The 15004-nt window shown below is 44.6% G+C and overlaps 1 protein-coding gene across 5 annotated transcripts; it reads left to right on the top strand.

The window, feature by feature from the left end:
• The first annotated feature begins 1490 nt into the window (after nt 1-1490).
• Nucleotides 1491-9107, top strand: CATIP (ciliogenesis associated TTC17 interacting protein). 5 transcript variants are annotated; one of them, XM_027873789.1, is made up of 11 exons: nt 1491-1541; nt 1744-1843; nt 2587-2783; nt 3173-3228; nt 3997-4083; nt 4273-4440; nt 4884-5008; nt 5898-5974; nt 7397-7485; nt 7951-8246; nt 9042-9107. In XM_027873789.1, the coding sequence occupies exons 1-10, from the start codon at nt 1529-1531 to the stop codon at nt 8239-8241; spliced, it is 1203 nt and encodes a 400-aa protein (XP_027729590.1). In that variant the 5' UTR covers nt 1491-1528; the 3' UTR covers nt 8242-8246; nt 9042-9107. The 5 variants fall into 5 exon arrangements, with proteins under 5 accessions (XP_027729590.1, XP_027729591.1, XP_027729592.1 ...); XM_027873790.1 differs by lacking the exon at nt 9042-9107 and having other exon boundaries at nt 1744-1839; nt 2586-2783; nt 7951-8422; XM_027873791.1 differs by lacking the exon at nt 9042-9107 and having other exon boundaries at nt 8047-8422.
• The last annotated feature ends 5897 nt before the right edge of the window (nt 9108-15004 follow it).

The raw sequence follows: 15004 nt of genomic DNA, 5'->3' as shown, positions 1-15004 counted from the left end.
TCCCCTTATGTCCTTTGTATTTTAAAAATTATTTATTTTTAACATTCATTTAAAAAAATTTGAGTTTTAAATTTTCTCCCTACTTGTGCCCCTCCCCCACCCACTGAGAAGGCAAGCAATACATCAATTATACGTGTGAAATCATGCAAAACAGATTTCCATATTAGCCATATTGCAAAAAAAAACCAAACACAATAAAAAGTAAGAAATGTAAAGTGAAAAAAGTATGCCTCACTCTGCACTCACATTTTTTCAGATTTCTCTCTGAAGGTAGAGAACATTTTTCATCATGGGTCCTTTGGAATTGTCTTGGATCATTGTATTTATCAGAGGAACTAATTGTTTCACAGTTGATCATTGCTGCAATATTGTTATTGTGTACAATGTTCTGGTTCTGCTCACTTTACTTTGCATCAGTTTATATAGGTCTTCCCGGGTTTTTCTGAAACCATCCTTCCTATAGTACAATAGTATTTCCATCATGATCATATGCCACTTGCACAGCTGGAAACGGTATTTGTGAAAATACATTATAGTAACCAAAGAACAAATATTTGGATCCTTTGCAGAGATGGGTGTGGAACAAGGCATATAAAGAATATGATGGCATATAAACCATGTAATGGTCCCTGGGTGTAGAACAAGGCATATAAAATCAAATTGTTTCAATGTATTGGTTGGTTTTATTGAATTTTTTTCTCTTCTTTTTTCTTTTAAATTATTGTACAGTATGGTTCTCTGGGAAGGGTAATCAGAGGAAAGGGAGAAATTTAGGTAATATAAAAACCAAAGATATCAATAAAAACCGATTTAAAAAAGATTCTAAAGGTTCCTTCAAGGGTCCAACAGAAAGGCTTTCCTGATCTCCCTAGTTCTTGGTGCCTTCCACTCAAAACTACCTTGTATCTATCTACCTTGTATATACCTTCATATGCATAAACATGTTATCTCCCCCAGCTAGATTATAAATTCCTCAAGGGCGAGAAGGCTTCACGAGGCTTCACGAGGCTTCACTTCTCTATTTGTATCCCCAGTGCCCAGCATAGCACCTGGTCCAAAGTAGGCGGTTAATAAATGCTGGTTGATGGAGTGACTCCCCTTAGTTGTTGGGGGGCTCTCTCCCTCTTGGAATTATCAGGTATTTTATTTGTTGTACCGCCTTCCTCAGTAAAATGTAAGCTCTTTGAGGACTAGGAGTAGGTTTGGGGTTCTCTTTGAATCTCTGGCACCTAAGACAGTACCTTCCACGTATTAAGTGCTTGATGAATGATTTTTGGATTGGGTTGGTTGATATCCCCTACGCACTCACACACACCCCAAACAAGGAGTGTCAACCACCCAGTATAGACCAGCGTGGCTAACTGAAGCGTTAATAGCTCAGCCCACGGTTTCCCTCCGAAGTGAATTTGGGAGCCGTGCTAGAAGGGTGGAGTAAAAGCAGGGTGATATTGGATGACGGCTCCTTTAAGAGGCAGTCGGCTGCCGGTTGCCCTGGGGACCAGTGGATACATTCTGGGGCGCCGGCAGCATGCCTGGCAAACGTAAGGGGTCTGCGCATTTAGGGTGTTGGTGAATCAGGTTCTGCAGCGAGGGGACTTCCTTATCTCGTACTGAGCCCACCTTAAGAATCCTGGGGGCCCAAAGGGGTGGGGGCTAGGAATTGCCTCCTGACTCCCTCCTCTTTCTGGACCTGCCCCACCCCCACCCCGCTCTCACCCCAGTCTGTCTAAACTGTTCCCCCAGGAGCCAAAAGCCCGGAGCCCGAAGTGCCGGAGGAAACCCCGCCGCCTCCCCCACCTGAAGCCAATTCCGAGGCTTTGGAATTTCTAGCTACAATAAGTGAGACTTAGAGCTTCCCAGGCCCGGGGGGTGGGGGGTGGGGCGGGCGGGTGGGAGAACAGAGAAAAAACTGCCCCTTGTGCCACGGTTCTGTTTAAGTGAGGCCCCTCCAGGAAACCAGCTGGATTTGGGCTCAAGAACCTGCAGCTCACTACCCGTGTGTGACCTTGGGCAGCTCACTTCAAGTCTCGAAGTCTCAGGGTCCCCATATGTAAAATGAGGCACTCCGACTACCAGAGGCCCTTTCTGGTTCTAGATCTGTAATCCTGTAATCATTAACTGAAATGGGTGGTTGGACTCATCCTTCTGGCAGTAGTGAAGCCCGTGGACCTCTTCTCAGAATAATCTTTTTAAATAATTGAAGTAAATACTAAATTTTAATTAAATCATAGTGAAAACAGAGACGTAATTTCCTTCCCCTCAACTTAATGGATCCTCTGAAATTTATCCAAGAGTCTTTGTATGTCCAATGACCCTAGGTTAAGAACCCCTCCCTGTATTAGATGATTTATAAGGTCTAGCTGGGAATCCTTCATATCTGAGTTCCCTCCTCCCTCCTGGCCTCAGTTTCCACTTCTGAACCATGATGGACAAATGTCTGTTGTTTGGGCAGTGGAGGCTAGCAGAAGCTCTTTAAAGATTACGGGACCTTAGAGGGATGGATGTGGCTGGGGAGGGGTACAGAACAGGTGCTCAGGTCTGGAGCTTTGTACAGTCCCCATCTCCTTTGCTTCTCTTGCCCATAGGTGAAGAAATTCAGTTGCTCTATTTCTCTGAAACTTTGAACATGATTTCTGAGACTAACCAGATTCTGGGGGAGTATTCCCTGGACATAAAGCAAGCCTACTACTATAGCTCTGATGGGGACACCAGACTCAGTATCCTAGTGCATGCCACCAGCCGGGGTCAGCTAGAGGAAATCCCCTGTGGGACATCTATCTCAGGTAAGACTTCTGATTCTTGACCCCTCCCTTGTACTCCCTCCCAGCTAATCCATCCTTGTCAACACCTCAATTCTTCACTAAGTATCTCTTCCCCATTGTTTTGTAAGGAACTGTGTGAGGCAGGTGAAACCTATCAAAAGCCTCTGCATGGGCAAGGCTATCTCCTAACAGTGTCAGGGCATCTCGAAACACTCCAAACATTGGAAACAGCCCCTAGCACTCCAGCAGACCCTTGGAGGCTAGATTCAACCTGCTTCTTCAAAACCCCAAAACCCAGTCCATAGACTCTCGGATCCCCCTTACCAAGAACCTCCCTACCCTTCTACCCTGCTCTCAAACAAATGAGTTCTACCCCATGCCTCCTCACGAATCTCTGGTCTTCCTTTCAGGCTATCTCGATTGGGATTTGAAAACATATGAGCAGCACCATCATGAATTCATTAAGGTGTCAGGACCTATTTTCTCCCCACCTCTCCCCTCGTTCCATATCATAGGCACTTAGCTTTGGCCTAATGACAAAGACTGCCCACCATAGGAAGATCTAGGAGCCTGGGGGGCAGGGTTGGGAGACCCGAGACCAGTTGAGGAACATTGGATGTAAAGTCAGGAGGCCCAGGTTCAAATCTAAACTTGAACACTTCCTGACTATCGACTCTGGTTCTCATCCCAAGTTTCTTAATCAGTAAAATAGAAATGCTAATCTTTGTACTTCCTACCTCACCAGGATGGAGTGAGGAAGGCAAATTGTAAAACTTAACCTACTGTGTAAATGTGAATTGTTATTAATATTCTCAGGTGTCCCAGAATCCTTTAATTTCTTAAATCTCCCTTTTTCCCGGTTGAAGCTCCATCCCCTAAACAGAACATAACTCTAATAGACAAAGGATTCAAAAGGTCAAGGGGTGGTTTTGTCCAGTGGTCCTGCCTCCCTCTCCTCATTCCCAATTACATGGTCCTTGGGGTCAACTTCCCCTTCACCTAACCTCACCCTAAGCCCAGAAAGCTCCCACACCATCGGAGCACACTCAAGCTCAGGGGTTCCAAGACTGTACCTGAGAATCCTAGGTATCCCACGTTTCTCCTCCCTCCCGGCCTCAGTTTCCTCTTCTGAACCTTTTCCTGTCTTTGGGCTCTTGTTTCCCACTCCTCTGTGTCTTTGGCCCCCTCATCAACTTGTTCCTATGCCCCCTCCCATTCCTCTTAAACTTGGCAGTTCCTACCTCTGTCAGTTGACAGGAAGACCACCTTACTGAAGCAAAATGCAGACATGCTGATGACTAGAATCCTCAAGGAAGGTGAGGTAAGTGGGGACCCTCACCTGGAGGGAAGGTGTCATTAGCCTGACTGGGTGTGTACTAGGCATGAGTGCTGGACTAGAGGAATCCTCTTACGTCCCTCCTACCCAAAGGCTTTAGCTACACCCATTCCCACCTACCCACCCCCTTCCCCTTGCCACCAGGAATTGTGACTCATGTAATGTCACGGGCAGGTTACAAATACAGAAAAGACATCGTTCAGCCTGAATATGATGGACGGGTTCATCTCAGAGTCTGCCAACCTGCTCCTGCTAAGGGTGATGGGCTGGCGAAGGAAGGTTCCCCAAAATGCCAAATTCCTGACCTTTGATGGAGAAGGAAAGCTCTGCCACTCCACCTATGTGAGGGAGCTCTGTGGCCTGGGAGTGAGCTGGGGGAAGGGCAGAGGAAAGGGGTTCTGGTGGATCAGGATCTGGCAGGGACGAGAGGGTTGAGTTGGGACAGAAGTTATCCAGTGGTCCTGAGGGAGAATGTTGCTAAGGAATAGAGCACATTGGGATTGGAGCTGGGCACCATTCACTGTACCCTCATCCCACCTTGGCTCCTCACTCATTGTCCTTCCTTGTGGCCATGGGGGAAACCCTCCCCAGGTCAGGAAAAAAGAAGAGGAGGTGCAGATCTTTTGGGGAGGATTGAGGGGCATACAGAGAAGGGTGGTATTGAGACAGGGTGTATGAGAAAGGGAGCATTAGGAAGGGGAAGAAGAGGGTCAAACTGAGCCTAGAGGAAGGGAGAGGAGTCCTGAGCCGTGGCCTCCTTGTCTCTCCATCCCCACCTCCTTTAGGAAGCCCTGGGCTTCCAAACCATTCACCTGGGCTCAGAGCAAGCTGAAGTGTTGGTGGTAGAACAGACAGTGCATTCTAATGAAGACATCCCCATGACGTGGCAATACTACCTGTTACCTGATGGGTGAGTAAGTTTACTGGGTGGAAGGAAGGTGGAGGGTTATGGCTGATGGCCAGTAATGAGAGAGAGGGCCTGGTGGTGAATATGGATGTAAGGGGTGGAGGTGATGACTGAACGAAGGTGTGAATGGTGCATATGGTTGTGAGTGGTGGGTGGGCCAGTCTCAGAATTTCAGGGTTGGAAGGGATCTCGGAGATCGACAGCCAGTACCTGAAATTTCTGCATCACTGACAAGTGATCATTCAGTTTTGGTCTTTACTTGAATACCTCCAATGACCAGGAACCTACCACTCCTGAGACAACCCATTTTATTTCTAGGATATAGATTTAGAGCTGAAGGGACCTTAGAGGTCAGTTAATCTAGCTCTCTCATTTTACGGAAAGGGAAACAGGCCCAGAGTGACCACTCCCCTAAGTCTTCTCTTTTTCAGACTTAAACATCCATATTTCTCGTTTTGTTTGTTTTTGCTAGGCGATGGGGTTAAGTGACTTGCCCAGGGTCACACAGCTAGTAAGTGTCGAGTGTTTGAGGCCGGATTTGAACTCAGGTCCTCTTGACTCCAGGGCTGGTGGTCTATCCACTGGGCCACCTAGCTACCCCCCCCCCCAGACCTTTTTCACATGAACTGTTGCCTATTTTCTGTGGTGAATACAGAGGTAAATGGGTTCAGATGATAGTTAACTATAGATGGTGATAAGTGAATCTGAGAGTCAGTGGGAGGCATGAATGATCTAGAGTCTGAGTAGTCTGACTCAGAGTGGGTAGTGAATAGATACTCCTAATGACCAGGCCAGGAGAAGAGAGGGGAGAACTGAATATTTTTCCCCTCTCCACACCCCACTTTTGCCATTCTTAGTGCCTCATACAAACTTTTCTTTCCTTCTGCCTTAGGCACCTGGCCAAGAGAATCCAGGTGGGGTCCCCTTTCTGCTGCATCATCACCAAGATGCCCATAATGAGGGAGGAGGGTAAGTAAGAGGTCAAGTCAGGCAAGGGCATGATGGCCTGGAGTTTTTCTAAGCCAAAAATCAGGACACAAGCTTGACCTGATAAAGGCTATTTCTTCTCCAAAGCCATGCTAAAAGCACATTTCTTGTTCTTGAACCTTGGACCATCCTAGATAGTGTCTACATTTATGGAGCTGATGATGGGGGGGCCAGTTGGAAGAGAAAAGGTGGGGGAAACCTCCAGGAGCCTTCCAGAAAGGGATAGCATTTCCATTCATTCTGCAAGTGAATAGTGTCTGAGACATCAGGTATTGTGGAAAGAAGAGGGAATTTTGAACCAGGCCTAGGTTTGAAACTTGCTTTTGCCAGTTACTACCCATAAGACCTTGGGACAGGTACATCCACGCCTGGACCTCAGTTTCATGATCTAATAACAATAATAGTATCTGGCATTTATATAGTACTGTAAGGTTTGCAAAGTGTTTTACATGTTATCTCATTTGACCCTCACCACAACAGATACTGGAATGGTTTGCTATTTCCTTCTCCATGTCATTTTACAGATGAGAAAACTGAGGCAAATAAGGTTAAGTGACTTGCTCAGGGTCACAGAGCTAGTGGCTGAGGGCAGATTTGAACTCCGGTTTTCCTGACTCTAGTCCTAGCACTCTGTGCACTATGGCGCCACCTAACTACCCCTTATTATTATCCCTATTAGTGAGTCAGCTGGGTGGCGCAATGGATAGAGCACTGGGCCAGGAGTCAGGAAGACTTGAGTTCAGATATGGCCTCAGACACTTACTGGCTGTGTGACCCTGGATAAATCATTTAACCTCTCTGTGTCTTGGTTTTTCTTCATCTGTAAAATGGGGATAAAAATAGCATTTAACTCACAGAGTTGTTGTAAAGATCAAATGAGTTAACATCAGCAAACCTTATAGTGCTATGTAAATACTAACTATTCTTGGGGCAGCTAGGTGGCGAAAGTGGATAGGGCCCTGGAATCAGGAGGACCTGAGTTCAAGTCTGGCCTCAGACACTTGACACTTACTAGCTGTGTGACCCTGGGCAAGTCACCCCATTGCCTAGTCACAAAAAAAAAAAATACTAACTATTCTTGTCATCATCATTATTATTGTTATTTAGGATCCTATAATTTGTAAATAATGAGTTTGTACAGGATAATCTCTAAGGTCGCTTCTAGCTTTAAATCTGACAGTCTTGGGACTGCTGCTGCCTCTGGGGATGGTACACAGAATATATGAAAAGACACCTTGAAGTCAAGATCAAAACTTGATATGTAATGAGTCTCCTACATCCCCTATTCCTGCTTCTTTCTGAGTCCCATCAGGCCATACAAACTTCAGAGGGAATGTGGAAGGCAATTTCCAACTTTCTAATCTTTCCCTTCTCCTTTCCACCTCTTCCTCCCTCCCTGCCCAGATGAGTTTGATCCCAAGCCAGTGTTTGAAAAGAAACACCTGGAATGGGAGGAAGATGTCCAGCTCTTTGCCATTTTCCGGGACCGGAAGGTAAGAGAATCACAGGGTCGAGAGGAAAGATCCTGATGCGTTCCCCAGAGAGAAGGCTAGGCAGGGGAAGGGGTCCAGGAACTATGATTTCAAGAGCACCGACCCATTGCTGATGAGTCTATGGAAACATTTCATCCTCATCCCAAGAGTGGGTCCTTAAGTTGAATGGGGAGGAGAGAGTAGAACCCGGAGGAAAGAGTTAAGCTCAGCAACAGCCTGGGGCACAAAAGATGGAGAAGAAAAGGGCACAATTTTTCCTTTAGCACAGAAGGAAACTGAAGACAAACTTTGGAGACCTCTCATTTTGGCTCTGGATTTGAGTTTGGGTTCAAATCTAAGCTTTACTGAGTGACCTTGGGCAAATCATTAAGTTTCTGGTGAGGATCTTTTCCTCGTCTCTAAAATGAGGTTGTCCCAAACAATTCCCAGGCTCTAACATCCTCTGTTCTTATGATCTCTGCCCAGGAAGAGCTCCAGGCCAGCCATGCCACTTACATGCGGCATCACCCAGAGGCCCAGACCCTGATCTCTGATTTTTTACTCTTCCTGTTGCTCCGCCAGCCTTCTAATGTAGTAACCTTTGCTGCTGAGTATTTTGGGCCCTTTGCCCGGGCCCTGGACAGGCCACCTCCTTTCCGGTCCTCCAGCCGGCCCAGTCCCTTCCGAAACCCTTGCTCTTCGTCTGTCCCACACCCTTCGCTAGAGGAGATAACAGAGAAATCATCAGAGGAGAAAACTGAAGACTCTTTCTCATAGCCAAGGTGAGGCAAGAGTCTGGCCACAAGGAAGGTAGATAGATACCTCCAGGCAAAACACCCTGGGGCCGGAGGGCTAATGGAGCCCTGGGAGCGTAAGAAATGGGGGGCAGGGCAGGATTGGGCTGGCATTTCCTCTACTATCAGGCCTCACTAGGAAGCCTGAAATAAGAATAAATAGGAGACCCTTTTGGCCTCTCCCTGACTTGTAATGCTCTGTGCCGAGTTTTTTGCGTCTTTGGCATGGGAAGCCAGTGGGAAGGGTGTGGTGTAGTGGAAAGAATACTGGTTTTGATGTCAGAAGAGCTAGTGTTTGAATCCTGACTCTGTCACTTAATACCCCAGACTTCCCACTTTGGACTTCCTCTCCTGCAAAATGAAAACATTGGAGTAAATGGTATCTAAGGTCTCTTTCAGCCCTAAGTTTTATGATCCTATGAGCTCTCCGAGTCCCCTATCACATTAACATCACAGAGATCAAAGACAGGTGTAGCGGCTGCCTGCCGTAGCCAACCCTATGGAAAGTGCTACTAGCCTCCCATCTGGCCTCTGCCTGCTTAATGATAATGCAAGGTACTAGGAATCCAACCCAGAAGGGAAAAAGATGCACAGATTTAGTGAAACTTCATTTAGGCTTGATGTCTATTTCCCTTAAGCCCTAGGCATTTATTTAGGGTTATGTGTATGTGATCACATCAGTGTATATGATGGTTGCTATCACTTCACCAATCTGTCTAGGAATGCAAGGTTTGGGGTTTGGAGAAAAGTGGTTTCCCCTTAGTTATTATTTCTGAAATTCAGGTTGCCACCAAGGGAAACGGGAAATCTGGTAAATAGGACCCTTTCATTCAACAGTCATTAAGTTGGTAAGTACCAACAATGTGCAAAGTTCTGTGGGGGGTGGTGAGCGGGAGGAACAAAAGTCATGGTCTTTTCCTAGTCGCAGGTTACAATGTATAGTGACTTCTGTGACATGCAAACAAGTGGAGTTTGTATGATTACACTGCTGCATTCCTTAAGCGTACAATAAGACGGCATGTCACTGTATTAATTATCCAGCAAGGGAATGCAATGTCTGGGTCACTTCTCAGTTGGCACTGTGCTTGAGACAGTAGCTTTAACTGTTTCTTGTGCTGCCCTGGGACAGCCTTCCTAAAAAGCTGAAATATCCCCACTGGCCACTAGAGGGTACTGATGATGAAGATACTTATACTGTTCCCCCTGCAATCAGTCCCCTCTCAGTTCACAATGCCTCACATTCACAAATTCAAAGACTATGAGGCAGCTAGGGGGCACTTGTAGTTAGGAAGACCAGAGTTCAAATCCAACCTCAGACCTTTACTAGCTATGCAACCTTAGGCAAATCACTTAATCTCCCTCAGCCTCAGTTTCCTCATCTGTAAAATAGAAAAACTAATAATAGCACCTACTTCAAAGACTTGTTGTGAGGATCAAATGTAAACATGTAAAGTACTATGCAAACCTCAAAACAATGTATAAATGGTAGTTATTGTTATTATTATTATTATCCTGATGTAGTTTATTGAATGTACAAGCACTCCTTTATGGAGACATCTATCTCCAGCCAACTTCTGAACCTTCTCCAGCTCACCCAGATCTTCAGATGTGGGGGAGGCAGAGGTGATGGTGGTAGAAATTTATGGCCTCATATAACTACGGTTTAAGGAAAAGAATTGGAAGGGGCTTCTGCAACCGATCTCAGGATCATGACATAGGAAAGACAAAGTGAGGGAGATAATCAAAGAAATCAGTCTCCCCCTCCCTGCTCACTTGTCAGTTCAATTAGACTGAGAAAAGCCAATGATTGCAGCAACTTCAGATTCTTTCTCCTAGAGGTTGTCACCTACAGCCCTGCTCCAGGATCAGGGTCACTCACAGCTCTGGCTTCCCCCACCACTGCCCTCTCTACCTTGTGGAAACCCAAAAGTAATAATAATGATAATTAGAATTAACAGTGCTTGGCACCTAGTAGGTAAATGGTAAATGTTTATTAATTAACAATAGCAAACAGTTATACAGAGCTTTAAGGTTTGCAAAGCACTGTACATGTTAATCTCATCTGATGTGTCTGAACATACAAGGGCAGAAAGAAGAAGCCAACTAGGCATTGAAGATCAAATTCCCCTCTTACTGGGTGATTTGCCTGTCCCAGAGGGCCCTTGGAACAGAACAGTTTCACTGTGTCCCTTTTTCCATCCTAGAAAGGATCAACCATTATGTGCCTATTATATGCCAGGCACTGTGCTCAGCCCTAGAGATACAAAAAGAGGCAAAAGACAGACCTTTCCTTCAAAGAGCTTACAATCTAATGGGAGCAGAGCAATTTTGTTTCCAGGAGGGTGTCTTATAAATTCTGTTCCATCTGTCTCCTCCTGTGGAGAGTTCCTGAGCTCTTGACCCACCTGTACTACTACCCCAAACCCCACAAAGATAAAAAGGCATTACGAAACACCTTTTATAATAGCAAAGGATTGGAATAAAAGATTCAGCCATTGAAAGGCTAAACAACTTGTGGAACACAAACGTGACAGAAAACAGCTGAGCTATAAGAGACAACAAATATGACAGAATAAAGATGGAACAATTTACGGGATCTGATACCAAGTGAAGTAAGCGTAGTCAAGAAAATGATATACTGACAACTCTGGTGTAAACAGAAGGACCACAAAAGAATGAAAAAGTGAATGTTGCAGAATTACAAAGAACAAGGAAGAGATATGAAAGGATACCCTCAACTCACCCCCTTTGCAGAGGTGGGAGCTTCACAGGTGTGGTGCATTGCACATATTTAAAGATTTTTTTATGTATTCCTGTTTTCCTGTTTTTATTTTCCTTTAAAAGATATTGTTTGTTATGTGGAATAACTTTCCTGGAGAGGGAGGGAAAAGGGATACTGGTAGAAATTTGGGTGATGTCAGAAAACAAAAGACATCAATAAAAATTTGTTTTAAGAAAGGCAATTTAGAGGAACTGGACACACGCAAACATAAATATCCACATGTATTTCTACCTTGAACCTCTTTTTCCCCCTTCTCCATTCCATTTGGGAATGCACATGTACACACAACTGAAATCTTTTCTCGTATAATATCTTTGAGGGTGTCATGTATGCCAACATCTATCATACATCAGAATGAGTGGTACAAACTAAGTATTCCAAGAGGTCAGAGGAGGGCAGGACCACTTCAAGTTTGCGGTGCGTTTTTGGTCTTTCTTTTTGGTGGGGGGGTAAGAAGAAAAATGAAGGGAGACTTCTGGGAAATGGTATTGGAGCTAAGCTTTGGAAAAGGGTAATAGATGGAGATGAGAAGTAAGAGGAGCAAAGCCATCTAGACTGGAAGGCACCGAGTCCCTATCAGAAGAATGATAGTCTCTCCTTTAGGGTGGATAGTTGAAAAAAAAAAAAGGAATATCATAGAACCTCCTAGTTACTCGATATTGCTTTAAAAAAAAAAAAGATAGCTGTGTGACCTTGGGCAAGTCACTTAACCCCAATTGCCTTGCAAAAAAAAAAAGGAAAAAAAAAAGGATTGTTATAGGGGAGGAAAGATTCTAATCCAGCCTACTGGCTCTGACCCCAGAGGTAGCTAGTGACCCCAGAGGTGGGTAGAGCGGTAGGTAGACCTAAGTTCAAATCCAGGCTCAGACATTCACTAGCTATGTGACCCCTGGGCAAGTCACTTAAATCGCTCTTTGCTTCAGTTTCCTCATTTATAAAATGGGGGTAATAATTGCACTTAACCCTTCTTCCCCCAGAATTTTTGTGAGGATAAAATGAGACGATATTTGTAAAGCATTTTGAAAACTTTAAGGTCCTGTATAAATGCTAGCTATTGTTATTTATTATTATTGACCCAGATCAAATCTTAATTTCTTAGTGTCCCAGAAAACTCTCTAAGACCATAAATTGCAAAAACAGTTGTTATCTGAAGGGTGATTTTTAAAAGACTAAATTAGTACTAGCTTAAAAAAAGAACCCTTTAAGATATGTGTATGGGTACCTTACCTTAAATTCTTATTCAGTGATGCTCAGTTTAACTCTACAGTACCAAACTACCTTGACTCGTGTCCAAGTTAGAAATCTTCCAGGCTATATGCACTCTGGGCTAGTAAGAAGCCTTGGCTCTTATCAGGTTGTTGTTGTTTAGTTGTGTCCAGCTCTTCGTGACTGCATGGACCATAGCACACCAGGCCCTTCTGTTCTCTACTATCCCCTAAGAACTGTCCAACCTCATGTTCGTTGTTTCCATGATACTATCTATCCATCTCATCCTCTGCTATCCCTTTCTCCTTTTGCTTTCCATCTTTCCCACTATCAGGATCTTTTCCAATGAGTCCTGTCTTCTCATTATGTGGCCAAAGTATTTAAGCTTCAGTATTTGACCTTTGAGTGAATAGTCTGAGTTATTTCTTTAAGTATTGATTAATTTGATCTCCTTGTTGTCCATGGTACTCTCAAAAGTCTTCTCTAGTGCCACAATTTGAAAGTGTCAATTCTGTGATATTCAGCTTTCCATATAGTCCAGCGCTCAAAGCCATATATCAGTACTGGAAACACCATGGCTTTGACTATATGGACCTCTGTTGACAAGGTTATGTTTCTGCTCTTATCAGGGCAAGTCCTCAATTTGCCTTGTACAGTATAATACCATAAATATCTTCTATTGCACACAGATCACTGTCCTAGGTGCTGGGGAATATATAATGCAAACAATCGCGACAGGAGTTTACAATCCAATGAGGAATGACACCAATAGAGGGAGCTGTAATGCATGATATTCCATTAAAAGGGTTCTCAATGGTATAGTTGTCCTGCATGGAGTAGGATAAGTGAAGAGGGGTAGGGGGGACAGGACTGTCTTCCAAGTGGACAACTTAGAACTTCTAGAGTTACTCAACTCTGCCTTTTTTTTTTTCCTTGTTGTTTTTCACTTCTTTCTAGGGTTGGGCTCCACTCCCATCCCTTTTGAAACATTTTCTAGATCCAATTGACTCAACACTTATCAGAGTTGTGATAAAAAAAAAATCCTTTTAATTCCTAGCATGCCCCTGGTTCAGGTAAATAATTTCTAGTTCTACATAGCTCAACTGCAAAGGAGCTGGTTAAACTTTGGCGAGGAGACTCTTCCCAACTGTGCCATGGGTGGCCCATGACTTGTCCCATGCAAATCACTGGGGCTGGTCTGCATGAAACAGGACTGATGACCTTTGCTCTATTTCCTTGTCTTTGTTTTGCATTCAAGCCAACAACAAAATTGCTACTCTCTCAACAAGTATATTAGAGAATCCTGGGTGAGGTCTGAGGAGGAAGGTTGGGTGGGTGGGATAGGAGGAGGACACGCAGGAATCAGAGAACAGTTCCTTAAGGGACTGGCATTTGAGTTGGGTTGTGTAGGTTGGTAGGAAATCAGCAGATAAAGAGGAGAGAGGACCAGAGGGAATAGTGAAAACATGAGCAAAATGAAGTGAAAGCAAATGCATTTGTAAAATGCTAAAGCATTTTGGCAAACACATTGACGGCCAAAGTCCTCTCTTAGCAAGACAAGTAGTCTAGTTTGGCATAAGATAAAATAAGATAAGCCTAGGAAGATAGGGAGGCATCAGACTGGAGGACCCTGAATGCCAGGTAAAAGCATTTGATCTTTACTGTCATTGCATTGAGCCACTGAATACTTTTTGGTAGAGGCTGGCACCAGAGTACGAAGGACAAATTAGAGGCAGGTGAGAACTCTATAGAAGATATTTAAAGTAGATAGCATTTATATAGCACCTTATTAATGTTACCTCATTTGCTCCTCACAATGACACCGTGAGGTAGTTGCTATTATCCCCATTTTATAGATGAAAAAATGAGCCTGGGAGAGGTTGTGACTTGCCCCAGATCATATAGCTCATGTCTGATGAAGGATTTTGAACCCAGGACCTTCCAGAGTACAGTGCTCTATCCACTGTGGTACTCAGCCACCTAATAAGATAGGCAGGTGGGAATGGAGGTCTTTGCTGCAGTGGTGGGAACAAAAATAGAGAAGAGCAGGAGATGTTTTCAAGTTAGATAGGACATGGTAATGCTGAGGTTGGGATCTGGACCCCAGAAAGGAAAAACCCTAGACTTTCTCACATGGCCAAATCTCTGGCATTTGCTTTGGGCTCTAATCCCATCAACTGGCCTATCATTGTGGCCATTCTCCCTTGGCCACGTGGTCCAGGTCCCAGGAGTTATGCTCACCCCAGTTTACTGGCCACTCCCATCCAGATCCTCCTTAGACCCCTCCTCTAGTCACTCCAAACTACTTGGCCACTCCTAGATCCCTCCCACAGTCTTTCTGTATATAAGGTCCATCTTGTCATCATTAAGGTGCTCAGATTCCTAAAATTTAGCCACTGCTCAGATTCTTATAATCTAGCCACTGCGCAGATTTTCTCAGATGCCTTAAGAGTCTAGCTAATATGACGAATCTTCAATAAACCTTGTTTTTGGCTGAAAGAAGGCTTAGGTTGAATTCTTTCAGGCAGGACCCAGGTGTTGTGATTTTGGGGTCCCAGCACCCCTAAATCTCTAAACCACATCAGTAACAGATCAGGTATGAGAGGCTGGAGGAGAGAAGAGTCAAAGATAACCCCAAAGTTGGCTCCTTAGCGTCTTACAGTTGGCCCTGGGGAGCAGTTCCCTCTGGGTCAGGAGGAAAAACCCCTTTTTTGTTCTCTCTTGGTGGCTGAAGCCCCAAAGAACTTGGGGTCAGGGA

Source organism: Vombatus ursinus, unplaced genomic scaffold (assembly GCF_900497805.2).
Source record: "Vombatus ursinus unplaced genomic scaffold, bare-nosed wombat genome assembly UNPS02014802.1, whole genome shotgun sequence".
NCBI lineage: Eukaryota > Metazoa > Chordata > Mammalia > Diprotodontia > Vombatidae > Vombatus > Vombatus ursinus.
Note: the sequence above shows the minus strand (reverse complement) of the source record. Positions and strands in the feature narration are given on the sequence as shown.

Coding starts and splice junctions, on each gene's coding strand:
- CATIP (XM_027873789.1), top strand. Junction 2,784..3,172: donor CTGTGGGACATCTATCTCAG/GTAAGACTTCTG, acceptor TCTTCCTTTCAG/GCTATCTCGATTGGGATTTG. Junction 5,009..5,897: donor TACTACCTGTTACCTGATGG/GTGAGTAAGTTT, acceptor CTTCTGCCTTAG/GCACCTGGCCAAGAGAATCC.